This window comes from Pelophylax lessonae (genome assembly GCF_965119305.1).
Source record: "Pelophylax lessonae genome assembly, chromosome: 1".
NCBI classification, from domain to species: domain Eukaryota; kingdom Metazoa; phylum Chordata; class Amphibia; order Anura; family Ranidae; genus Pelophylax; species Pelophylax lessonae.
The window spans coordinates 637863576-637890837 of record NC_138768.1 but is presented as its reverse complement, the minus strand read 5'-3'; the positions used below and the strand labels follow the sequence as shown (position 1 = coordinate 637890837).

The 27262-nt window shown below is 44.6% G+C and overlaps 1 protein-coding gene across 2 annotated transcripts in view; it reads left to right on the top strand.

Moving 5' to 3' along the window:
- The window catches only part of SCLT1 (sodium channel and clathrin linker 1), a 365290-nt gene that overhangs the window by 28179 nt on the left and 309849 nt on the right, over nucleotides 1-27262 (top strand). For both annotated transcript variants that reach the window (XM_082270326.1, XM_082270327.1), the window contains exons 2-4: nucleotides 2899-2969; nucleotides 20572-20639; nucleotides 24037-24092. In XM_082270326.1, coding sequence (XP_082126452.1) covers nucleotides 2933-2969; nucleotides 20572-20639; nucleotides 24037-24092 — 161 coding nt within the window. In that variant the 5' untranslated portion in view covers nucleotides 2899-2932. The remainder of the gene's footprint in view (nucleotides 1-2898; nucleotides 2970-20571; nucleotides 20640-24036; nucleotides 24093-27262) is intronic.

The following is a 27262-nucleotide window of genomic DNA, read 5'->3' as shown; positions in this document are numbered from 1 at the left end:
TCAAAGGGTTAAATGTGTCCCTAGGGGGTGCTTTCTAACTGTGGGGGGGATGGGCTTTCTGCATGAACACAGAGACCTGTGTTCCTTAATTGGAGGAACACAGGGATCCCTGTGTTCATAACTGACAGAACAGCAGTCTGTCATTCTGTCTCCACAGGGAGCGATTGCGGGTGCCTGGTGGCAATCGCAGGACAGAGCCGGCCTGCCGCCATAAAACTACAGCGGCTGATCGGCAAGTGGGTAAATATCTCCTAACCATGCACCATTTAGGACATACAGTATTTACTTTGCATGAAGCCAGTGACATCATGGGCGTCTGTTCCTTCAGAGCCCTGTGCCGTGAACGGCGGGTCCCATACTCATGTGCAGCAGTGACATAATTGCGGCTACGGGCAATCAGATGGCCGGAGGACGCGAACGCGGAAGGAAGACGGATTACCATGTCGGCCGTTTAAGTGTTGTGCGCGCGGCGCTGCGGGGGCTTCGTTTTAAGGCAAGTATTTCTGAATGAGCTAGTGCAATAAATATTAGCTCATTATGCCTTTTGCCTTTCAGGTTTTTATTTTTTTGGGGTTTTTTTTTTGAAGGTTTCCAACCTCATTAAGACACCAGCCATTTGATAGTTTGACAGTTTGATTGAGGACTCAAACAAATGTGACAGTTAGCAATCCCTGCATTTCAGGAAGGGAACTGTTTTTTGAAACAGTTAAATCAATGGGTTTAGCTCTGCCCTATGATTTACTGCTTTTCAGGGGCTCTGGCCTTTAGCAAAATGGCAGCCTCCAGCAAGAAGAAGCAGGATCAATGCTGAAGGCAATTTACAGCACACACCAATTTTGATAGCATAATTATTAGGCCCATGCTTGGACAGCCCGTGTGAAAGGGCCCTTAAAGCTGAGTTCCAGCCTAACACACTCACCTGTCCAACGGTCCAGCAATGCGGCCGCCCGAAGCCTTGCTCTTCTCCCTCTCTGCTCTCCGGCGCCGGCATCACTGGTGTGGGCACCCGGCTGTGACAGTTTGCGGCTTCACAGCCGGGTACGCACTGCGCATGCACTAGTTGCGCTACGCATCGTGATTGCCCGGCAATCTTCTGGGACCTCTGACATGTCCCAGAAGATTGCAGGGAGGGAGGGGGAGAGGAGAACTTCCGCTCAGGGCGCTGCGGCGCTCAGAGCGGAAGTGGGAGCGGGTACCTGTCAAAACTAGGTACCCGCTCCCCCCCCCCCCCCCCAAAAAAGGACATGCCAAATCTGGCATTAGATTGTAAGCTCTAACGAGCAGGGCCCTCTGATTCCTTTTGTTCCAAATTGTAGTGTAACTGTAATGTCTGCCCTCATTTTGTTAAGCGCTGCGCAAACTGTTGGCGCTATATAAATCCTGTATTATAATAATAATAATAATGTCAGGGGGTTAGCACTACCTAAAGCGGAAGTTCCACTTTTGGGTGGAACTCCGCTTTAATGTGCAATGTATGTTCCTTGCTAAAGAAGGAGCTGTGCGAATGATCACTGCAGTGCCTTGGAGCAGTAAAGCATAGCGCCAATCAATAAATGCAATCTCACCAAAAAAATGGGATAAGGTATAGCTGTATATAATATGGCTGTTGAATGGGAGAGCAAAGAGAAATGTATATGTGGTTGCTATGCTGTTGGGGCTGTATATATGGCTGCTGTTGGTGGTTTATATATAAGGCTGCTTTTGTTTTGGTAAAGGTTGGTGTGTGGTTGGGGTTTGCAACCTGTATACATGGTCACTTTGGAAGGTAGCTTCTACATTTTTAAGGTTCGTCCAGGCCTGATGTAGGATTTGGTCTTCTACTAGTTTTGCTCTCATATGATTCCAAATCTTGAACACTGCTCTGCAATGTGTGTATTGACATTCCCTAAAGAGGTTTACTGTATGTGTGTTCATATGGAGCTGCATATTTACAGCATACAATGACAGTATGGCAGCCCCAGAGGTATGTGTAATCTACAGGGTTACATACCTCACCCCCCACTTGTCAGGTTTCTATTGCTGTCTGTGCCCCTGTTAGGGAGATCCACCCTCTCTATTTGTCTTGTTTACCATTATCATCAAAAATTAAAGTAAAATAAAATCCTACATTTTGGGTTGACACCAGAACAGTAATAGAAAAAAGATCCTCTAATGGGGACACTAGTTCTGGTGACTACCCAGGGTTCCCACATTTTGGAGGAATTTCCTCGCACTTCCTGTTTTATTATATAGGAAATGAAAAAAAAAAAAGTTTGCCTTCAGTTACACTTTTTAAAGTGCTTCTAAAGGCTGAAGTTCTTTTTCTCTGCATGAAGATAAAAATCAGTACGCAGCTCCCCCTGCAGCCTCTCTAATGCTTATCCAAGCTGATCGCGATCCAGGGATGTGCATGAGAGCAGCTGCTCCCCTGGTTATCTGCCTCCTCATTGGAGAGTCAGCAGCAGGAGCCATTGGCTAGTGAGAAGGGAGCAGGGGGTGGGGCCAAGCCCCGTTCTGTGTGTCAGGGCTCAGAAGTGAGAACACATGAGTGCCCCCATAGCAAGCCACTTGCTATAGGGGCACTCGTAGAAGAGGAGGATCAGGAGTGGCAGCAGGGGACAAGAGAAGAAGAGGATTGGGGGTGCTCTGTGTATCACTTTATTGCTGAGAACATGCCACAGCCAACCTGAAGTTTAGAGTAACTATTTGAAATAGAAGGCAAGGTGTTAATGTATTCATCCCTTGCTAACTGTATCAAAAAACATGTTGTAAGCTATTTATTAGTAATCAATCCTGGAACATTTTTCAAATCATCAATTATGTAATGACTAGCCATTTAACTCATTGAATGACTGCATTATTAATAATTACAATAATGAAATGTGTCTCAAGTTTATTATTTATTTACTGATTTATCAGGTCCACACTGCTGTAGCTAAAAAGACAGTCCAAAATGGCAGCTGTAGAAACTGAGTTTCCTCGAGATCAAGGTAAGAAATTGATGGCAACTGTATTTAGTTATTGATTTGTCCACCTATTGGGAGAATCACTATATATGTGTACAGTAAATAAGAAATAATGCTTTCTGTGTTCATTAAATTGGAACTTTGGTCAGACAATTAAGCACTGATAGATCAGTTCAGGATGGCCCTTTTTACAGGTATAGCTATGTAAAACAATAAGAAGTGCTTTTACTGTTTACAATCCAGTAATACACTGTCTCAGCCTGCACTGCACATGCTCAGTTGCTTCCTATTTTTAGGCACTGTGCCGCATTTGTAGAGGCCAATCTGCCAACAGCCTAAAGATTTACTGCTGTTTAGGAGCTCTGGGCTTCAGCAAAAATGCAGCCCCCAGTAAGAAGAACTAACTAGTAACAATACGGGAGGCAATTTACAGTACACACTGATTTTGGTATCATAATTATTGTGTGATGTATGTTCCGTGCTAAAGAACATTATTTTTACCAAGTTGTTATGGGTAAAGTTCCACTTTAAGCTGGTCATAGATATTAGAAAGCAGTCAGGCATGCAGGTATGATCCAACTGCGCTCAGAGGACACAGTTTGGGGAGCCCTCTATTACATGTACCCTAGTATTTTCTACTATGGAAATGTGAGGCAGGATAGTGAATTCTTTTATGTATTCTTAATATTTATGTATTCTTAAGGTAGAAGTCCAGGCTAGACCTAACTAAGCTTAAAATGGCTCCCACCCCCTCCTAACACCTATTCTAACTACCCTGAAGAAAAAAGATGCTCATACTTGCCTATTCTCAGGACGCTCCAATCACGTGATCGGCTCCCAGCAGCCGACTCCAGGGAAGAGGAGGGACAGCCGACTACAATTCCACTTTAACCGCTTGCCGACCGCCGCACGACTATTTACGTCGGCAGTCAGCCCCTCACAGGCAAAGCGACATAGGGCTACGTCGCTAGCCTGTGAGGCTCTAGGGAGCGAGCGCGCGCTGCCACGGACCCCCCGCGCGTGTGCCCGGCGGACCCGATGTCCGCCGGGCACTGGCGATCGTCCGTTACACCAGAAGAAAGGCAGGCGGCTGATGTAAACAAAGCCGCATTTCATTCTTCCCTGTGTAAGAATGGAGATCAGACGGTTCTACTATGTAGGACCGTTGATCTCTGTTCTTACACTAGTAGCCACAGCCAATCACAGTTAGAAACACGCCCCTAGGACACACTTAACCCCTCCCTCTCCAATACAGTTAACTCCTTCACTGCCAGTGTCATTTTTACAGTAACAGTGCATATGTATAGCACTGATTACTGCAGTAATGTCACTGGTAACCCCAAAAGTGTCAAAAATGTCAGTCAAGGGTCCGATCTGTCCGCCGCAATGATCGCTGCCATTACTCGTTTAAAAAAAAACAACAAAAATTACAAAAATCTTTCCCTTTGTTAGTAAACGCGATAACTTTTGCGCAAACCAATCAAAATACGCTTTTTGCTATTTTTTTTTTTTTTTTACCAAATATATGTAGCATAAAACATATTGGCCGCAAATGTTAAAAAATTTTGATTTTTACATTTTTTTGGGGGGAATTTCATATAAAAAAAATTTGAAAAATATTGTTCTTTTTGCAAAATTGACGCTCTTTTTTTATATTTTTGTTTATAGCGCATGATCAAAAAATCGCACAGGTGATCAAATACCACCAAAAGAAAGCTCTGTTTGTGGGGAAAAAAAGGACATCAAATTTAAATTCGTTTAGGTACAGCGTCGCACGACCGTGCAATTGTCCGTTAAAGTCACGCAGTGCCGAATCACAAAATAGGCCCTGGTCAGGAAGGGGGTAAAATCTTCCGGGGCTTAAGTGGTTAAAGGGTAACTCCACTTTCGTGGGGGGAAAAAAACAGCAAATAAAGAAAAAACAATATAGCATATACAATTGTGACACAAATCATATTGTAATTAAATGTTATTAAAAATGACCTTTCCTTTTCTATCTGCAGCTGTTGTAATTTTCTCAAAATGCAATGCAATATGGCTACCTGGAGGTGTTCTGAACACAGAATGTATACTGACCACACCCCAGAAACAAAATTTCCTGCTTGTGTGATTGGCTCACCAATTTTCCAAGAAGTCTGCCTAAGATTTCTGGCATCTCCTGCAACAAAAATTTCATTTTTGGTGAGATAATAACAATAGGAACATGTCTACAGGGATGCAGGCCTAGCAGATTTCTTCATTAGAGATCTGCAGCTTCCACAGCTGATATATAATTATGAAACTACTCCCATTTGACCCACTCAGCACAGAGGAACAAACAATGATTTATTCAGAATAACAGCAGGTAGGAATCTGCAACAAAGTTTGTTAAAATCCCTGCAATGTACAGAGATCACCCAGAGGGGAATGTTTTTTTCTCAACAAAAGTGGAATTACGCTTTAAGTCAAAAAATCCTTTCTATTGCAGTCAGCCTCCTCCAAATATCCAAATATTTCTTTTGCTGCTGTGAGCTGACTTCTTGTTAGAAGGTGGCTGCATTAATTCCCCATGGTCCCATTGTATGTGGGAAGGTAGCCACCCTCTCTAGCCCACTCCTGAGATGGACTAGCAGTGATGGCAAACCTTGGCACTCCAGATGTTTTGGAACTACATTTCCCATAATACTCATACATTCTGCAATGTAGTTGAGCATCATGGGAAATGTAGTTTCAAAACATCTGGGGTGCCAAGGTTCACCATCACTGGACTAGGGTCTATGGTATTTTATAGTGTGTATAGTGCAGTGAGTGCATTGAGCAGTGCTCATGACTGCAACATGATGTGCACTGCTCGATCGAAACAAGGGGAGGTGAGGGAGAAAAAAGAAAGGTGAGAAAGCTCATGGGAGACATTGCAAGGAAGCAGAAAAACACAGTAAAAAAAATGGCAAACGGGTCCATTAAAGAGAAAGTAAACCCATTCATTTAACAGTTTGAAAAAACAGTTACATTTCCGGCACTTGCCGGAAATGTAACTTTCCCATTGGTTGTGCTCTCAACCAAACTGTCAAGCCATCCAACGGCTGGTATCATAACTGATGACATATGCAGCATCATGGCAGTTGAAGATTAAACAGAGGCCAAGATGGCAGCTTCCTTGTTTGAAAACGATAGGAGGGTTTGGTTCCACTTTAAGTAGTGGATGTGTATGGATGACCAGATCACCAGGTGAAAATAGAGAACTAGAAAAATAAAAAGGAAAAATAGTGCAGCCACCACCTCTGATTGGTAAGCTGCAACATATTACATTTTTGGCTATGGGTTTATTACCTCTTTGAAGCCTTTGTTGATGGGCTTTTGTCCACTTTAGGAATTTTTGGTTACATTTTTACATCCCCCATATTGCAGCTACCTTCAGGTGAGTGTCACAGGATTACAAATGAAAAGCGAACATGGCTAGAGTAATACTGATACGGCAGCAGCAGTAAGCCTATTGAAATGTAGTAGAAATACCATGTGGGTTGGACCTCTCTTGCCTAATGTACATTTCTCTAGCGCTCATTGACAGACGTAGTCCTCGGTGATACACCACCTTCGGGTTATGTTGCCTCCACAGGAGCAGGACTAGACAGGAAATTAAAAAGCTCTGGCCACACCCTAGGGGCAGTCCCAGAGGGTATATCCTCTCTCTCTCTGCCTCAGCAAATCAGTTATTTTCTGTCTAGTTAGGAGTAAGGACCTAGATACCTTGCTGGGATCTTAGGTCCTGGCAAGAATTTTTTCTTAAAGGATTTTTTAGACAGCTTTTTTTCTCCAGTGTTCCTGTGAGATCTTCAAGCAAGAAAGCTGAACTGGGCGACGGGCTGGATGTTGAGATCCGGTGGTCACCCCAGTTCAGCCTACGAGCGCGTGCAGGCCATAGCTCCGCGCTGGGTCGGCCGCGACAAAGTCCCATTAAAGGACTGTCCACGCGAGTTAAACGTCTCGCTGAAACCCCAAAGACCATGAGTCACGGCGTCCGTATCGGTCGACAGCCCTCCCGCCCCGGTGGAGAGGGGTACTGTCAGGAGTTGGTGCCCGCCTGGTTCCGGTATGGTGAGTAGTATGTTCCCCCTTTTCCCCTGAAGGGTCTTGTGGTGAACGCGGGCCCCTCTCTGTATGGTAAGATAGAGTCCCTCTCTATCCTATAACATGACACAGATCCTCCTACTTTGAGTGTGATTTTATGTGCAAAAAGCCAGGAGGCTTGGTTTGGGGGCTAACAATCTAATTGTATACATGTTAAAAAGATGTAATCTGTGGCATTCTGGGAATCTTACGGTGTTAAGAATAAGCTACCTACCAATCAGAAGCCACGGACATGTAGACTGCCTTCCTAATCAGATCTCCAGCTATTAGCAGGCCTCCCGAATGGCCATGCGGTCCGCCAGGGCCGGTACCGCCAACCACGCCATATCCCCATGCAGAGAGAGTGTTGTGTGCCCTGCAGCACACCGCTATTCAGTACAGGCCGCCGCCATTTTTTTTGCTGGATCGCACGAGCCGCCATTTTGGCGTAGCCTCGTGTCTCCAGCATGGGGGCGGCCATGTTTGAGGTGATCCAAACACCTCGTGGAGCTTGGGGGAGGCGCCAGAAGGCGTGCAGAGGGGCGGAGCCGGCTCCTTTCTTCCTGGGCAGCCAGCCAAAAGACTTCCTGTTTGTCAAGACAGCGCTGTAACCTGTTGCAGTTAAACTCTGAGCATCAAGTGGTGAGCCTGGGGGTCTATCTCTCTCTCTCTCTCGATCGATAGGGATCCCTAGCAGGTAACACTAAGGGGCTTTTGTGGCGCTGGGGGTCTGAAAAAAAAAAAAAAAAAAAAAGTTTTTTATTTTTTGAATTATATTATCCAGGAAGTGACTGGAATTATCATGGACCCTGCCACACATATTCCCCCACCTGTTTCCCTCGAGGGGGCCACGGGACCCGCCGGTGCACAGAGTATAGAGTCATTTACAGCAATTTTGGAGTCTATGGTGGCTCGGGTGGAGGCGGCCTGTCAGGGACGGGGGTCAAGGAAGCGACCCCCGCCTACCCCTATACTATCTGACACCTCTGACTCTGATTCAGAGATGGTCACTGCAGTTGCAGGTTCCTCTGCAAGGGCTGTTATCCCAGGTAAAGCCCCCTCAGACAGTGAGGAGGACGCTTCTTCTCCTGCTATAATTCAGGAAGAAGCATTGGTGGACGCACTAGTTGTGGCAGTGCAGGAAACCTTAAAACTTGAGGCTTTACCGGCAGAGGCAACTGAAACAGAGATTCCTTTTGGTACTAATAAGCCCATCAAAACGGTGAAGGTTTTTCCTGTACCTAAATGTTTCGGTAATCAGATTAAAGGAGAATGGGAGCATTCTAAACGTACCTTTACTATTTCCAAGCGTATTGCTAGACGCTATCCGTTTGAGGAATCCATCATTAAGAAATGGACGGTACCACCAGTGGTGGATCCACCTATTTCCAGGCTGAATAAAGCCACGGTTATTCCAGTGGAGGACACTTCGTCTTTTAAGGATCCGGTGGATCGAAAGATGGAAGCAGAGTCCCGCACCATCTTCTCTCTGATAGGGTCAGCATTTAGACCAGTAATTGTTATTGGTCTAGTTTCCCAGACACTTACGGAATGGGCGAAAATGGTACGCCAAGATCTTAGGGGAAAAGATATTCCCCAGGAGACATCTGATTTGATGGAACAGATTATACAAGGGCTACAGTTTATCTGTGACGCAGCCTTGGACACTACTCCCTTATTAGGGCATGCATCTAAGTCAGCGGTGATCCTCAGACGTGTGCTGTGGTTAAAATGCTGGTCAGCTGACCTAGGTTCCAAAAAGACCTTGACAAATCTCCCCTTTCAGGGGAATCGTCTATTTGGGGCCAACCTAGATGAAATCATTAAGGATGCCACTGGGGGCAAGAGCACTTTTTTGCCACAGGCTGCTAAAGCTAAGGGACCTCGCAACAAGCGAGGACCTTTCTTTACCGCCCATAAAGGGCGCCCGGCTGGTACTAGCGGGAAAGGCAAGACTCCTCCAGGAGGGTTCAAGAAGGGCTGGTCGGACAAGCAAAGGACCAACCCAGCCAAACCCGAAGCAAAGGAGTACACAGCCTGAAGGTGCGCCCCCACCCGGTTTCAGGGTGGGGGGACGTTTTCACCGGTATTCAGGACATTAGATCGAGCATCAACCACTACTACCGGTGCGATTCTTCCCTTCCAACATTTAAGTACTACAGGAAGCGGTAGTTACCGTTCCCTGAATAGATCTTTTCCTTTACCTTTTCCTAAGATTAGTCCCGATACCTCACAGGAATCGGATCTGGTTGACCAGATAGGCCAAGTAGCCTCTAGTCGGTTGACTTCGGTCCCTGAGGTTCAACCAGAAAAGATCACCTTTCCTGATAACTATCAGGTATCTGATAAATGTGTGGGAACAGAAAACGACCAGACTTTCTCGGATGGTCGGGGCCAGATACCTCTAGGGACGCCTGGTTCAGATTCTATCAGCGCCAGTGGTCCTAGAAATTCTAGGCTGGCCTCCTCAAGCCGGCCTGACCGACTTGGACATGTTAGTCGTAGACGTTCCGTGGGAACTTCGTCTCAGGGAGTGTCTGTGGTCTCAAGGACCAATTTACCATCATGCTTTACAGTCGCTGGGTTTAATGGCCTGGCCATTGAGACCCAAGTACTGAAGGACAGAGGTTTGTCTACTTCAGTCATTCCTACCCTTATTAAAGCAAGGAAAGCGACTTCCAGCAAAGTCTATTATCACACATGGAAGACTTATATTGCGTGGTGCGAATCTTTAGGATTTCCTCCACGTACCTATTCGGTGACTCGAATATTGGCCTTTTTGCAACAAGGGGTTGAGCAGAAGCTAGCCTTGAGCACCATCAAGGGTCAAGTTTCAGCATTAGCAATCTTCTTTCAGAAGCCTTTAGCTACCAAATCCTTGGTGCAGAATTTCATCCAGGGGGTGCGGCACCTGGCTCCTCCAGTCCGCGCGCCCTTACCGCCCTGGGATCTTAATTTGGTTTTGTCGGTTCTACAGAAACCTCCCTTTGAAAACATCAGGGAGATTCCCTTGCTTACTTTATCCCAGAAGGTGGCCTTCTTGGTGGCTATTACTTCTGCTCGCAGGGTGTCAGAACTGGCTGCATTATCATGCCAGTCCCCTTACCTAGTGATTCATAGGGATAAGGTAGTACTTCATCCTAAGCCATCTTTTCTTCCTAAGGTGGTTTCAGATTTTCATCTGAATGAAGATATTGTACTACCTTCCTTGTGTCCTCAGCCCAAGCATCATCGGGAACATGCGTTGCATTCCTTAGATGTGGTTCGGGCAATCAGGGTATACCTGAAAGCTACGGAATCTTTCCGTAAGACGGATTCACTTTTTGTGATCACGGATGGCCCCAGAAAGGGTTTGCCTGCATCTGCCGCGACCATTGCCAAATGGATTAGACAAACGGTGGTACAGGCTTATTCTATTAAGGGTCAGAGTCCTCCGTTCCCTGTTAGGGCGCACTCCACTCGAGCGCTCAGTACTTCCTGGGCCTTTCGCCATCAGGCGTCAGTGGTCCAGGTATGTAAGGCGGCCACCTGGTCGTCGGTACATACCTTTACAAAATTCTATAAAATTGATGTGACGGCATCGGCGGATGCCTCATTTGGCCGCAAGGTTTTGCAGGCCGCAATTTGAGGAGACCGGTGGTCTACCTCGAGGGTTTTTTTCTGTTTGGAAAAAATTTTTTCTCTTTTTTGTTGAGTCTCATCATTAAGGATTAGCATTGTAAACTTCTAGTTGGCACCGGTTGGGCCTTCTAGATTGGGATTTGATTTCATTTTCCCACCCCTCAGTTGTGATACTGCTCTGGGACGTCCCGAAGGTGGTGTATCACCGAGGACTACGTCTGTCTATGAGCGCTAGAGAAAAATGGATTTTTGTAAAATCTTACCGTAAAATCCTTTTCTCTTAGCTCATTGACAGACGTAGTCCCCGCCCCTCTGTTTTTTGAGTTGGGTTAAAATCTCTAAAGACTGCTTTTTCACATAACTGATTTGCTGAGGCAGAGAGAGAGAGAGGATATACCCTCTGGGACTGCCCCTAGGGTGTGGCCAGAGCTTTTTAATTTCCTGTCTAGTCCTGCTCCTGTGGAGGCAACATAACCCGAAGGTGGTGTATCACCAAGGACTACGTCTGTCAATGAGCTAAGAGAAAAGGATTTTACGGTAAGATTTTACAAAAATCCATTTTTTTGCAGCCAATATAACAACCCTAGGTTTTTATGCAGAGGGGACAGTACTGTTTCCTTTCTCCCGATGTAGGAGAGGTGTTATTGTACAATGGTGTTGCCATTGAAGCCCCGTTGCTCTGTGTTAGCAACAGATGGTTAGGTTTGATCCTTATGTTATTTGGTTCAAATGTCAATGAGCAGTTGTGCACACATAATTGGGTCCCTTGAAACTTTTTCCATAGAGATTTATTCCTCATAAGCTAATTGCGTTTGAGCCACCTAGCATTGCTAAGTTTTGGTAGGCGTCTTCATCTTTTTTTCCCCTGGAGTAAGACTGTCACAACAGCTGCTAGGTGAATGGAGAATGTCACTAGATTTCACAGTAACCTAATAATTCCCAGTGCTGTCTAGACTCCTTGGTTACAGCTTCCTCCACATCTTGCTAGCTTTTTTATAACTTGGTAGAACTGTATAATATCTTTTTTGCTTGGAGATCATCTGGTTATGCTTGTTAATCCATATACCTTATATCCATATATCTTATTGCAGAAAAAGTGGCTTTAGCAGGAGTAAACGCAAAATATTTATGCATTTACTATATTGTATGTATGTTTTTCCTCAACAACATTTCTTACATATCAGTTTGTTTAAGTGGAGATTGAGGCGGAAAAACGTAAAAAAAAAAAAAAAAAAACACATCTCTGTTGAAGTTTATCCCACATCTGGATCACTGCTCTCTGCAGTAAGAAATCATACATTTTGTTCACACTGAATAGTACAGATTTCTCTGTCCTTCTGACCTCCTGCCATCTATGAGAGCAGTGACTTACTGTAGTGTTGTTTTACTGTAAGAGCTTGTTCAAGCCAAGTGAGTTGAGTTACGTTAATCAGCATTGATCAACACAACCTCAAGCAATACCGCAGAGTAAACAATTGTTTTAGAAGTGCTCTGTTAATACCATACAGGTATGTTGTGTAAAAATCAGAATGTCGGTATTTTGAAGCAACACAATGCACACAAATGTGCTATAAATCACTGTAGCACTTCGCAAGGTGCTGCTGTGCATAGAGTTAAATATAGAGTCATTTTGTGACACTTTTAATAAAGGTAATAAAAAGTAAATTGTGTGGGGAGTTGTAGAAACGGATCACACCACTTCCATAAAACGCACACCAATGCTTTATACTGAGCAGGTTGTTATGAGCATGCCCCTTTTTACACAACAGAATATAATAAGGCAGGGGTGTCAAACCTCAATTTTATCAAGGGCCGCACCAGCAATATGATTGCCCTCAAAAGGGCCAGTTGTATATGTAAGACTAGATGTCCAGAGCATCCCCTATCCTTACATAAGACGTCAGGAGCCTCCCCACCATCAGAAGTTGAGTTCCCCACCCTCCCTTACATTACAGTGCACCACCCTTACCTTGTGCTCCTGCTAGGAAAAGCTAGAGGCAGTGCTGAAAAGCAGAAAGCACATGGTCTGAAAGAAGGCTGGATCTGAGGTGTGAGGGCCACATAAAATGGCCCGGAGGGCCGGATTCGGCCCGCGGGCCTTGTGTTTGACACATGTGTAATAAGGGTTCTCTGCCTGGACTTCCCCTTTAAACACAGTGCCCCCCCCTGTTTTCATTCATGGAGGGAAGAAGGTTTCAGAGACTATTGGGTTTTACAGCCGCCTACAGGAGGATTTGGACACTAGCAAACAAAAAACTGTGACCAACCTTGTATAACCCTTCCCATTCCCAACATGCCTCAGAATGGACATCTTTCCTCTACTGAAAAATACTTAAAGCATAACTCCACTTTTGTTGAGAAAAAAACATTCCCCTCTGGGTGATCTCTGTACATTACAAGGATTGTAACAAACGTTGTTGCAGATTCCTGGCTTTTGTTATTCTGAAGAAATCATTGCTTGTTCCTCTGTGCCTCTGTGTTGAGTGGATCAAATGGGAGTGGTTTCATAATTATCTATCAGCTGTGGAAGCTGCAGAGCACTAATGAGGAAAGCTACTGGGCCTACATCCCTTTAGACGTGTTCCTATTGGGATTATATTACCAAAAATGAAATTTTTATTGCAGGGGATGCCAGAAATCTGACTTGTATCTTGGGCAGACTTCTGGGAAAATTGGTGAGCCAATCACACAAGCAGGAAATGGGGTTTCTGGGGTGTGGTCAGTACACATTTTGTGTACAGAACAGCTCCAGGCGGCCATATTACATTGAATTTTCAGAAAATTACAACAGCTGCAGATTGAAAAGGAAAGGTCATTTTAAATAACATTTAATTACAATAGGATTTGTGTCGCAATAGTATATGCTATATTGTTTTTTATTTATTTTCTATTTTTGTTCCCACTAGTTACCCTTTAACCATTTTTTCAAGTTAGTCAGACACTGGGCTCTGCATTGTAGCGCTTTCCATACCTCTATGTACTGTGATATTTTTGCTGCTGAGCACTTCCCTTGTCCACAACCATGGCACAACCTCAGGTGTGACCCTGTCTCTGAGGACTCACTTTTGAGTAGGCCAAGCATCGAGAGCTATTTCATTTTTTTTTTACAACCATTGGGTTGATTTACTACAGAAGGATTAAAATTCTGAGGGCTGCATCACTATGTGTTATACTCTTATTCTCACTATTTACGTTAAGGTAGTACCTTCCCACTACTGCTCCTAATCACAAGACCAGCTCCAGGTAAAATATACCTTTAGTAGCCTGATAGGAATAAGTATACCTAGTAGTACTGTTTGCTCCAAATGCCTTTTGTAGAAACCATATTCTCCTCCTAAAAGTCATCCCTCAGAAGTTTTCTATTCCCAGTTTCCTGTTCACTTGTGGCAGCTCTTTTTTTTTATCAGGATGACTGGTCCCCTACTTGACCCCCCCCCCCCTGTCTCAGTGGCTATTTCGCTGACTTCATCCTGTTAGTGTTAAAGGAACAGTGAGAGATACTAATCTAATTCAATAGGAACCTCCTGCCGGTTTGTTTTAATCTCTGCCTTGCTCCACTTACTGTTCATCAGCTTCACCCCTTTGAATCCTAAAATATAAAAAGCTTTTAGATTTGTCTGAATCCTATTAACAGGGGAGGCGGGGGTAGAGGAGGAGGTACAGTGCATCCGGAAAGTATTCACAGCCCTTCACTTTTTCCCCATTTTGTTATGTTACAGCCTGTTTCCAAAATGGATTAAAATAATTATTTTCCTTAAAAATTCTACAAACAATAACTCATAATGACCACGTAAAAGAAGTTTGTTTTAAATCTTTGAAAATTTATTAAAAATGAAAAAAATCACATGCACGTAACTATTCACAGCCTTTGCTCAATACTTTGCTGAAGCACCTTTGGCACCAATTACAACCTCAAGTCTTTTTGAGTATGATGCTACAAGCTTGGCAAACCTATTTTTGGGCAGTTTCTCACATTCTTCTTTGCAGGACCTCTCATGCTCCATCAGGTTGGGTGGGGTGCATCAGTACACAGCCATTTTCAAATCTCTTCAGAGGTGTTCAATCGGGTTTAAGTCTGGGCTCTGGCTGGGCCACTCAAGTACATTCACAGAGTTGTCCCATAGCAACTCCTTTATCTCGGCTGTGTCCTTAGGGTCATTGTCCTTTTGGAAGATGAACCTTCACCCCAGTCTGAGGTCAAGAGCGCTCTGGAGCAGGTTTTAATCAAGCATGTCTCTGTACAGTGCTGCATTCATGTTTCCCTCGACCCTGACTAGTCTCAAGTTTCTGCCCCTAAAAAACATCCCCACAGCATGATGCTGCCACCACCATGCTTCACTATGATGAGCTGTGCCTGGTTTCCTCTAGACATGATGCTTGCTATTCAGGCCAAAGATATCAATCTTTGTTTCATCAGACCAGAGAATTTTGTTTCTCATGGTCTGAAAGTCATTCAGGTGCCTTTTGGCAAACTCCAGGCAAGCTGTCATGTGCTTTTTACTGAGGAGTGGCTTTGGTCTGGCCACTCTACCATACAGGCCTGATTGGTGGAGTGCTGCAGAGATGGTTTTTCTGAAGGGTTCTCTTCTCTCCATAGAGAAACACTGAAGCTCTGTCCGAGTGACCATCGGATCCTTGGTTAGTAAGGCCCTTCTCTCTGATCGCTCAGTTTGGCCAGGCAGTCTGCTCTAGAAAGAGTCCTGGTGCTTCCAAACTTCTTTAATTTACTGATGATGGAGGTCATGCTCATTTGGACCTTCGATACAATCCTGTCTCGGAGGTCGATAGACAATTCCTTGGATCATGTAGCTTTGTTTGTGCTCAGACATGCACTGTTAACTGTGGGACCTTATATAGACAAGTGTATGCCTTTCCAAAGCATGTCAATCAACTGAATTTGACGCTTGGCAAAGACCCGCCCAAGTAATAGCTACACAAAAAATAAACATCCCAGTGCAGGTTGGGATGAGTAGTTCACTGTCGGATGGGCCAACATGGGGAAATGCTTTGAGGTTATCCTGTGTGGCTATCCACATACCCTGGGAAGATATGAGGAAAAAAAAAAAAAGGTGATAACACCACAGGTACCTGTATTTTTGTATCTTAAAGAGGAACGTTATCCTCGTTATTTGTTATACTCATAAAAAATAATGCTCTTAACCAAGGAACATACTTTACATTCCACAATTGAAATTATGCTACCAAAATTAGTGTGTGCTGTAAATTGTCTCAAGCATTGCTCCTGTTCCTTCTTGCCAGAGGCTGCCATTTTGCTCAAGCCCAGAGCCCCTGTATGAATTGTCTGTCCTTGCCCATCATTCATACATAGTTGGTAAGGTTGAATAAAGACAATCGTCCACTCAACCGGTGTTGGTCTGTTCTCAGGTAGATAATAATTTTCTATATCCCTGTATATTGTGTTCGCTAAGAAGCAAGTCCAAGAGTATTTTGAAACTATGAATACTTCCTGTTGACACCACTGATTGTGGAAGAGAGTTCAACATCCTTACCGCCCTAACAGTGAAAAACCCCCTATGCAGATTTAGGTTAAATCGCTTCTAATCCAATCTCATTGTGTGGCCCCATGTCCTCTTACATTCACTGAGACTGAATAGTTTCTTAACTACACTGAGATTACCATTGAGATATTTGTATATCGCTATCCTGTCTCTTCTCCAGGGAGAATAAATTTAGCGCTTGTAGTCGTTCCTTGTATTTGAGGTCCTCTAGCCCCCTTATTAATTTTGTTGCTCTTCTCTGAACTCTCTCCAGTTCTAGCACATCCTTTCTGAGGACTGGTGACTAGAACTGGATGTATTACTCCAGATGTGGCCGAACCAGAGTTTCAAAAAGTGATAGAATTATTGTTTTTTCTCTGGAGTAAATCCCTTTTTTAATGCTGGCTTTGCTTGCTGCAGCTTGACAATGCATGCTTTTTCTCAGTCTGTCATCTACTAGGACCCCAGATCTTTCCCCATCCTGGAATCCCTAAAAGCTTCTCCCCTAGTAGGTAACCTGCGTTTTATATTTTTAACCTCCAGGTGCATTACTTTACATTTTTCAAAGTTAAACCTCATTTGCCATCTAGTTGCCCACCCCATTAATTTATTGAGGTCCTCTTGTAAATTTTCTACATTATTCAGATATCCCCACTCAAGTCCAAGACGTCATATGACGTCCTTGGCAGGAAGTGGTTAATGTTTTACTTTGCTATACATGCAAAAGGCTCTAGCATGAAGTGATCTAGCACAGTGTTTCTCAACCTTTTTTCAGTTAAGGCACCTTTCAAAAATGATGGACAGTCTTGAGGCACTCTTTAAAAAGGATGGACAGTCTTGAGGCACCCAATTCTAAAATGTAAAAACTATTCTATTAGTTTTGCATAACACAGCAACATCCACATAGGTAGAAAACCCAACGTTAGAGGTGATTTATTCTTCCATAGCAAATACTCTTTTTCAAACTTGTACTGACTAGTATTCCAATGTTTCTCTTCTCCCTCAATTTTTCTCCATCACCTAGTTAAGGTGCCCTCAAGAAGTTTGTAATGGTGCTCAATGAAACCGGTGGCTTTGTGTAACTAAAAGGCAGCTTTATCCACAAGCCAGCTTCTATATAATTTTGGGGCAATTTTTAGGCATTTTGCCAAGGCACACCTACAGAAACCTCAAGGCACCCTAGGGTGCCGGACCAGAATGGATCTTCTGTGGTGGCTTCAGTCCCCGGCTGTGTCAGAAGGAAAATCCTTCCGTCCATTGCTGTGGACGGTGATTACCACGGATGCCAGCCTGTCGGGCTGGGGTGGAGTCCTGGGCAACCTGTCTGCCCAGGGCACTTGGTCGGGGGAGGAATCCTCGGGGGAGGAATCCTCCCTTCCGATCAACATATTGGAATTGAGAGCGATCAAACTCTGTCTCTTCCAGTGGTCGGATCGACTTCGGGGCCGTCCGGTTCGGGTACAGACGGACAATGCTACCGCGGTGGCTTACATCAACCACCAAGGGGGCACCAGGAGTGCCTGGGCGGCCCAGGAGGTGACCGACATTCTGTCTTGGGCCGAGACTCATGTCCCGGCGATTTCAGCAGTTCACATTCCGGGTCTGAGCCGCCAGACCCTGGACCAGGGGGAATGGTGCCTGCACCCGCAGGTCTTCCAAATGCTGTGTGCGAAGTGGGGATCCCCGGACGTGGATCTGTTCGCGTCTCGGCTAAACCACAAGGTGGAAAGGTTCGTGGCAAGAACGTGCGATCCTCTGGCAGACGCCTTGGATGCGCTGGTGGTGCCTTGGCATCAGTATTGTCTGATCTATGCCTTTCCTCCGATTCAGTTGTTGTCCAGGTTCCTTCGCAGATTGAACTCAGAACAAACACTGGTGATTCTGGTGGCGCTGGACTGGCCACGCCAGTCCTGGTACGCGGACATCGTTCACCTGGCCGTCGAGCCTCCATGGTGGCTGCCGATGCGAGAAGATCTGCTGTCTCAGGGACCGATCTTCCATCCTGCTTTACAGTCTCTGGCTTTAACAGCATGGCTGTTGAAAGCCAGGTCCTGAGAGACAGGGGTCTCTCCTCAGAGGTCATTCCTACCTTAAGGCTAGAAAAGCCTCGTCTGGTAAGATTTATTACCGTACATGGAAAGCTTATTTTGCCTGGTGTGAGTCCAGGGGTTTCTCTCCTCGTTCATACTCGGTGGCGAGAGTGTTGGCTTTTCTCCAGTCTGGTGTGGACCAGCGCCTTGCGTTGGCCACGATTAAGGGCCAGGTATCTGCACTGGCTGTTCTTTTTCAGCGCCCTGTGGCGTCTTCGCACCTTTATTCAAGGTGTGCGTCACTTGGCCCCTCCTAGAAGGAAGCCTCTACCTCTATGGGACTTGAACTTGGTTCTGTCCGTGTTACAACATTCCCCGTTTGTAAACACCAGGGAAATCTCGTTACCTCTGCTGTCTAAAAAGGTTGCCTTTCTGGTAGCGATCACTTCTGCTCGCAGAGTGTCGGAGTTGGCGGCGTTGTCTTGCCGCTCCCCTTACTTGGTGGTTCATAGGGATAAGGTGGTCTTGCGACCTAACCCGTCCTTTCTTCCAAAGGTGGTGTCGGATTTTCACCTCAATGAGGACATTGTTTTACCTTCGCTCTGTGCGAATCCTAAGGAGCTTACCTTGTATTCTTTGGATGTTGTCAGGGCGATCAGGGTTTACCTGTCGTCGACTGAATCCTTTCGAAAATCGGATTCTCTTTTTGTCCTTCCTGAGGGACCTCGGAAGGGTATGGCTGCGTCTGCGGCGACCATTGCAAAATGGATCAGACAGACAATTGTTCAGGCCTATTCGTTGAAGGAACGGGTAGTGCCCTTCCCTGTCAAGGCGCACTCTACCAGGTCCGTGAGTGCGTCCTGGGCTTTCCGGCATCAGGCCTCGGTGGCCCGGGTGTGCAAGGCTGCGACTTGGTCGTCAGTGCACACCTTTTCCAAATTATACAAAGTTTATGTTCTGGCATCAACTGATGCCTCCTTTGGCCGCAAAATTCTCTGTGCGGCAGTGCCGTAGGGGACCCAGGTTTTCTGTGGGTCCCTGGCTGTTGGGGTTGTTTACCCCTTTGGTTATTTGCTTTCCTGGGTTGTTGCTCCTGTTGAGCTTTTTTGTTGCCCAGAAGGTTCCCTTGCTGTTCACATAAGGTTTCTTTCTCCGATGTGGGTACTGCGTTGCCTTTTCTGACGGTTGCGTTTCCCACCATTCATGTCTACACTGCTTTGGGACATCCCCATTGGTGAAGACTGTATGAGTGGGCGGCGACTATCGGAGGACGTAAGAGAAAACTGAATTTTTTTAAAATCTTACCGTAAAATTCCTTTCTCTGAGTCCTCCGACAGTCGCCGCCCCCGCCCCTCTTTTGGGGTTCTTATACACTTAACTGCTTGCTACCAAACTGAGTTGGGATGGCTATTGCAGGGGGGTATTGGACCAGTGGGACAGCCCCCATGGGTGTGTCTATGTAAATGCTTTTGTGTTAACAAGTCTTATGCCTAGCTACTCCTAAGGAGAGGAAGTCAATACCCCATTGGGGAAGACTGTATGAGTGGGCGGCGACTGTCGGAGGAAGGAATTTTACGGTAAGATTTTACAAAAATTCAGTTTTCTACATTGTTAAAAATCAGGAAAGCCTGGAGTCTACAGCTTATATGAGGAAGGCAGTCTCTCTTTTCATCCTACCCTCAGAACCTCGCAGGTGATATCCTTCAAGGTCCACTATCACAAGTGGGATAAGACAACTAATCTCAAGAGCTTATACCCTAATGAAAAAAGTACCTCCTGCACTGATATGTGCTTACTCCTACCGGGTCAGTAGGAGATTCCTGGGCATTCCAACATCAAGCCCCTGTTACCCAGCTTTATAAAGCAGCTACCTGGTCCTTGGTTCATACTTTTTTTCATAGATCTACCAGTTGGATGTCCAATTTTCTGCAAATGCAGCTTTCCCCAGCAAGGTTCTTGTAGCAGCACCTGATTTAGGTTTGTTGACCTTTGTTACTGTTGGGCCTCTTGGCACAGTTCTGTTTTCCTTGTTATCCATATTTGGGATGATGAATATCAAGCCAGTGTCATATACTGTAGGACTAAGCTTAAGAAAATTTTGACCTACCTTTTAATTTCCTTATCTTGGAGTGCATTACAGGACACAGACTGCCCTCTCCTTTGTTCCTGTGGCACTCTGCACTGCATGCTAGAAAACTAAAGACTCATGGAGTGGGGTAGGGTTATAGGGGGATGCCAGGTTGGTGTGTTCTCAAAAGCTTTGCCAGTGTCCAAACACCTGAAAGTACCAGCCTTTAACCCATGGCCCTACAGGTATAAACCTATAAAGCTGGAAATGGTACCCACAACAATATTTCACAAATTTATTCAAAATGTTTTTTTCTCTTCCAGTTAAAAAATTGAAAGAGCAACTGAAATATTATGAAGATCAATCTCCTTTTGGAAATGATGCATTTAAGGTAACTTTAATTTCTTATTTTCAGTACAAAATGTTGCACAGCAGGCATATTCCCCTGCAGGGGGTTTCTTTATTAGATCATAATTATTATATCAACTTTTTGAATCCTTTTAAATGATTATTCATGTCTTCTCTATTTGCTGTGTAGGTCAGAGCAGCCATTGCAGTGTGTTGCACATCCTGTGAGACAGAAATTTCTGTTTTTTTGCCTAGTAATAGAATAGCTGGGTCTTCAAATTTGTTGTTGGAAGTATTAAGAAGATGAGTCTATTAAATTTTGGTGTAAAGGATATAGAACATTCAGCATGACAATCATATGTGTGGTTCACTGCTAGTTTTTCGACCATCTTTAAAAGTGTAAAATGCAAGTTATTGGTAATTTGGACAACTCCTATCGTATGCTGTTCCAGTTTGGATCTTAACTGAGATCTTGAGGAGATTGCACCACTATTTAGAGGAGCCTAATATAATATATTATATGAATATTATTTTAAAACCTGTTGGTCGTAGTCGCTCACTTTTTTTTTTTATTGTTAGAGAAGTGTCTTTGGGATATAAATCCCACTTGTTTCTTGTGAAATAGCTGTGCTCTGAGTAAAGCTATCTTTAAAAGCCTGTGCTGAGCAATGAGATAGGTTATTCATTTTTGGTTTCACTGCTATGGAGGCTTAGTGAATTGGGTTTCCCTGCAAGATATGGTTGAATAATGTGTTGATGTTTTGCGGCTACAGATTGAAATGGAAAGTTAATTTGTTTGAACCATAAAAAAACAAATTGGTGTTTGTAGCATTTAAATATATTATCAATTTACAAAAAAAGTGGAGTTTTCCATTAATTTCCATTTCCAGGAATATTAGACTGACTTGATCTTAAATAACCTGCAATTCCCATCAGGCATCCTACCATAGTTTCTGATTGCAAACCCTAAGGCCCTTTTCACACAGGCGGACCATTCAGATCCGCCTGTCCGTTTTTTGGGCGGATCTGAACGGTCCCCCCATGCATCCCTATGGGGCATCGGATGTCAGCGGAGACATGTCCCCTGACATCCGATCCGTCAAATCTGGACAGATGGAAACTCTATTTTCCATCCGTCCAGCGGATCGGATGGGATCAAATGAGAACGGACCGTCGGTCCCCCATAGATATGCATGGGTAACTGACAGCTGTGTCTCCGCACACAGCGCAAAGACACAGCTGTCATCCTCCTGCTCAGCGGGGGATCTGCGGATCGATCCCCCGCTGAGAAAAACAGACTCCGTCCGACGGACGGAGTGTGTGAAAGGGGCCTTAGTGTCTGTTCACACCAGAACGAGGTGTTGGAAACCCACATTCAATGTGTGTTTCCTGCACTAAATTGGGTTTTGCAGCAGGTGTCAATTTTAAAGTGGTTGTAAAACCTTACATATTACCCAGTAAAGTGACTGGCCTCAGGTGATACACAGAGATGAAGCAAATCATCCTACATAAGTTGTACCTATATATTAGCAGCCTTCTCTTCTCTACATCTGTTCAAAGCGTTGAATTGTAAAGCTTGTCTGAGAGTTCCGAAAAAAAGGGGATGCAGAGCTGAAGTTACATTCTGCAGAGCTCAGTAAGGAGAGCTCTGAGTGCTGATTGGAGAGAAGGGACACACACCCCTCCACACAGAAACAGAGCTGAGGCTGTCATTCTGCTGGAGATCCCTCCCATGTCACCATTTTTTTCTTGGTGTCAGGAAAACTTGTCAGAAGTGATTCATGCTGATAGCAAAGGAATGAAGCAGCAGACAGGAATGACACTTAAGCCCTGTACACACGTACCGATTGTCGGCCGTAAATATTCGGCCGCCGACCGATCAGCCGATTGTAGGCTTGTTAGTATGATGCTTCCGACAGCCGACAGCGCATTTTCGGCCGAACAGAATCTGTCGTGCAGGCATTACATTTTTTGTTGGCCAACACCAGAACGGCCGATTGTTCGCCAGTCAGTACAGAATTCGGCCGACAATCAGCAGATTTGCAAGACTGGGCATGCTCAGAAAAGAAAAAACACACGGAAAGTTAACCATCACATGACATCACTTCTGCAGTCGGCTGCTGTTGGCCGACAAAATTCGTGTGCAGTCTTTTGCAGTTTTCAACAGACACGACAGCCCTGGACAAAAGACGGCCGATCGTTCAGCCGACGATCGGTACGTGTGTATGGGGCTTTAGTGTTCTTAATTGAGACAAGTACACACTATAGGATATGCTTTGTTCATATTTAATGTCTGAGGTTTACAACCTCTTTAAGTTAATGACACCCCAAACGCAGTGCGTTTGCCTGCACCAGATTGCATGGTACAAAAAAACCATGTGATCCGATTGCAGTGTGTTGTAGTGCATTTACTGCTTTTAATGCGGTTTAGTGCAATTCCGCCCAATCAAAATAAATGCAATGCTCTGCATCGGAATTGCAAAGGAATGAGCAGCGCATCGTTACCTTTTTAAAGTACCCTGGGATTTTTTACTACTAGTTTACTCTGCCAAGATGAAAACTCCTACGTGCATCTAGAGCTGCCTGATAGTCAGAAAAATAATAAAATTGGCATCCTTAAAGCGGTAGTAAGCCACGGCTATTTAAAAAAAAAAAAAACTCTTGTAAGGCATTTGCATAATGTGCTAGTATGCATCAATTACTAGCACATTATGAAATAATTACTTAGGAACAAAGCCTAGGCTGTCACTGCTGAGAGGGCTGACATCTTAGCCCTGGTCTTTTTCCGGGTATGTGATTGGCCGGAGCCGCGATGACGTCACTTGTGCGGGAGCCCGCGGTTCCGACACGATGCGCTGAGGGTCTAGTAAGGTATACTGGACCTTGAAGAGCACATGTGCCGGTGACATAACTGGCTGCATCCAGGGTGAATATACCCTAAACGGTGCACATTTAGGTGATAATAATTTTACCTACATGTAAGCCTTATAGGCTTACCTGTTGGTAAAAATTACCAAGCTGGCTTTACTACCGCTTTAATCCACCCCATATACAGTATTTACTTAGGGCTCGTTCACAACAGAACACAGTGTGGAAAACCTGCATTCTGTGGCCGTTTCCTGTACTGAATTCAAAATGCACTGGGTATGCAATCTGCTGTGGTTTTCAATGTATTCCTAAGGGCAACACAAATGCAACGCATTTTGCCTGCACCAGATCAAGGTTGCTGTTCATTTTTTAAAAGTAGAGCATGCATTACTTTTAGATAGATCCAGTGCAAATTTCAGCCTATTCAAAATAATTGACTTAAAATCACACCGCACATCGCACAAGAACGCAGACTATACTCCTTTGTAATTTAGGTGTTAACTGGCCCTTAGTCCAAGTTACTCTATTTGGTATCTGTATTATAGTTTTCCTTTATTTCTTTGTTTCTTTAGACTCAAGGGCCTTTTAGAGGTAATGAGACTGTACCACCCAGCTTCCAAGAGAAAAGGTGAGCATACGAGGACTGGCATGCAACTGTTTACTGTTTTTTTGTTGTCTTGTTTTTTTCATAACTAAATTTTTTATACTTGATAATACAGTTTATTATATCCATATAGCTAAAACTGTGCAATTCTTTGTTTGGGAGGCCTTTACATAACTAAAAGAAAGGCCCCTGCTTCTGCAATACTGACCTAAATACAGATTTTATTAACTGTATCTTGTTAACCATGATATGGATTACCTTGAAATAAATCAACACCCCTTCTACAGCGAATGTGCAATATTAAGAGATTTAAATTAATGTCTGTTGACCTTCTCAAAAAATGTCAGTCTTCCCTATCTGATATCATCTGTGACCGAACCTGTGGGTGGGGGGTAAACATTTTAAAATACAATTTAACTTTAACTAAGTATAATGAAGGGGTGATCAGAACACCATAATGGTGATGTTCTTTATGGTGTGCTGATCCTCTTTTCTTCATACTAGATGGGTAGGGTAGGTCCAGGGAGCCAGAAGCTAGGTTACAGTGTGCCCAGGTTTTTAGGGGTCTTGGGACTCCACAGGGGAGCAGGGGCCTGGAGGTGCCTGCTATTTAGTGTAATCATTATTTTCAACCCACCTACCTCAACAGGTTCACTTTAAACTTCAGTGTCTTTAACTTATATCTTATGAGGCTACCGTTAATGGCACTTGCTTTCCATTAAGAGCAGATTAGGGTGATTCTAACACCTTGGGCCTCTTTTGTATACAGGTTATAAATGGTATAAAGGTTATAAATGACTCACTATTGTTCATCAACAGACGCAACTCCAACTTCATTACTAGTAGGGTTTATGCTCCTCCCATCAGGAATAGGCACTAGGAAGCTTAACCACACCTAGGCATAACCCCTCACAATCAGTTTGTTCTGCCTAGTGTTAGGAATAGGAACTAGCCCTGCTGGGACTTTGGTCTGAGCAGTAACAGGGAAAGTTTGTGATTTTTTTATTGTTTCACTAGTTAGTTCCTGAGGACCAAGATCCAGAGGAACTACAAGCATGATGGACCTAGTGAGGGATTGGCTGCGTCTGCTGCGACCATTTCCAGATGGATCAGGCAGACGGTGGTACAGGCTTATTCACTGAAGGGTCAGGTTCCTCCTTTCCCAAGGAAGTCACATTCTACGAGAGCACTGAGTGCCTCTTGAGCTTTTCGCCTTCAGGTGTCGGTGCTGCAAGTGTGCAAGGAGGCAACTTGATCGTCTGTGTATACGCTTACAAAATCCTACGAAGTAGACGTGTTGGCATCCGCGGATGCTTCTTTTGGCCGCAAGGTTTTGCAGGCTGCAGTTTGAAAGATAACTTTTTTTTAGTTTCTCTTTGAGGGTGTCCTTTTGTTCTGGAAGAGCTCCGGTTGTTCCTGGTTGAGCCCCATGTTACTTGATTGGCTACGTTTAGCCTTTGGGGACTTACATTTGTTTGTCGTTGTCTTCCCACCCCTCATAAATATACTGCTTTGGGACATCACTACTAGTAATGAAGAGGGAGCTGCGTCTGTGGATGAACGATAGAGAAAACTGGGTTTTTGTAAGAAAAATCCTTTTCTCTGAAGTTCATCGACTGACGCAGCACCCGCCCCTCTACTTCTAAATGTATGGGGGTTTTTTGTCTTCTAAACACTGCTTGCAACTAAACTTATTAATAATAGCAGAGTGTGAGGGGTTATGCCTGCAGGGACAGCCCCTGTAGGTGTGGTTAAGCTTTTTGCCTGCCTAGTGCCTATTCCTGATGGAAGGAGCATAACCCCTACTAGTAATGAAGATGGAGCTGTGTCTGTCGATGAACTTCAGAGAAAAGGATTTTACAGTAAGTTCTTACAAAAATCCAGTTTTTTAGTTCCAAAGCACCTACATTGCCTCTGTGCTTGCTCTATATTTGAAGACTTGGGGAATAGGCCTTTTGGGGCTCATTTTTATTGACTGCTGGCAAACATTATTTCTCAGTCTCCTGCCGACTTTGGGGTGGAAGGTTTTTTTTCTGTGAAACAGTACAGTGATGTCATTCTGGTGGGTGGATTGGCGTGTGTGCGTGAACTATGCATTCGTCAAACAGCTGTAACATCTCCCCGCTTCTGCTCCTGCCTTAAAGAGCAATGTCACCTACAGGGACTTTTATAAACTTGGCTATATGACCCTACAGTTATGAGCTTTACCTGCTAACAGCTGTGTCGGTTTCATTCATACTTGAAGATTTGCCTCTGACCTGGAGCCTGTATGTAACCAGCAGCTGCAACTTGTCTTTCTAAACATTAATGATGCAGGAGAAGTTACACAGTCCTGCTTTACCAGGTGCCCCCAGCATGGTCAGGGACTGCTTGCAGCACGCCATCAGATAGTGGCAAAGCCTTTATCTTGGAATTACACTGCCCTCTGATTTTCTTAATTGTACATTAGAGGACACAGTTTCTTTTAATTCTTCGACAATTGAGCAATGCAACTACCTCCACAGCATTGGACACTGGCAAAACAAAGCTCTAAGGCCAACCCTACATTATTCTTCCAACTCCAAGCAAGTTTCTGTTTTTTTTTAGTGTCCTTTGATGAATAGCTAAATGGATGGCATCCTTCTGCGCTGGCATCCTTCTGCTCTTTTTAATTTTTTTTCAAGGTGATCCTGCTATCAAGTTGCCTGGCTGCTACATAGCCTCCTGGACTGGTTGACTCCTTTGGTGCAGTCTTGGGGGGGGGGGGGGCTGAAAGAAAATGCAGGGCCAACTTGTTATATTACTTTGTCACTGGGTCTAAAGTAGCTCACCGTGGCATGTAATGCAACTCGATAAGCTAGCCACAGATCCAGGGCTGTGGTACCTCTCACCTAGCGTGACCTCGAAGACTCTTTAAAAAGTATGCCCCCCTAGGAGGATGAAGATATGGATGGGGCTTGTCACTTTTAAAATCCCCCCTGCTCAGCTGCACAATGCACTGGTTGGTAGGTGAGGGATGTGCCCTATTTGGACCCCAGAGTGTAGATCTTAAATCCCCAAAGGGTTAACTGATGGAGTCATGGCTTTGACACTTTTGGTTGCAGCCAGTGGAGGGAGCACTCCTGTTCCACAGGAACAAGACAAAGGGTTTTCTGGTGATCCTCATTACGCTGCAATAGTCCCGGAGGCTGTGGCATCTAGACCTAGTCAAACTC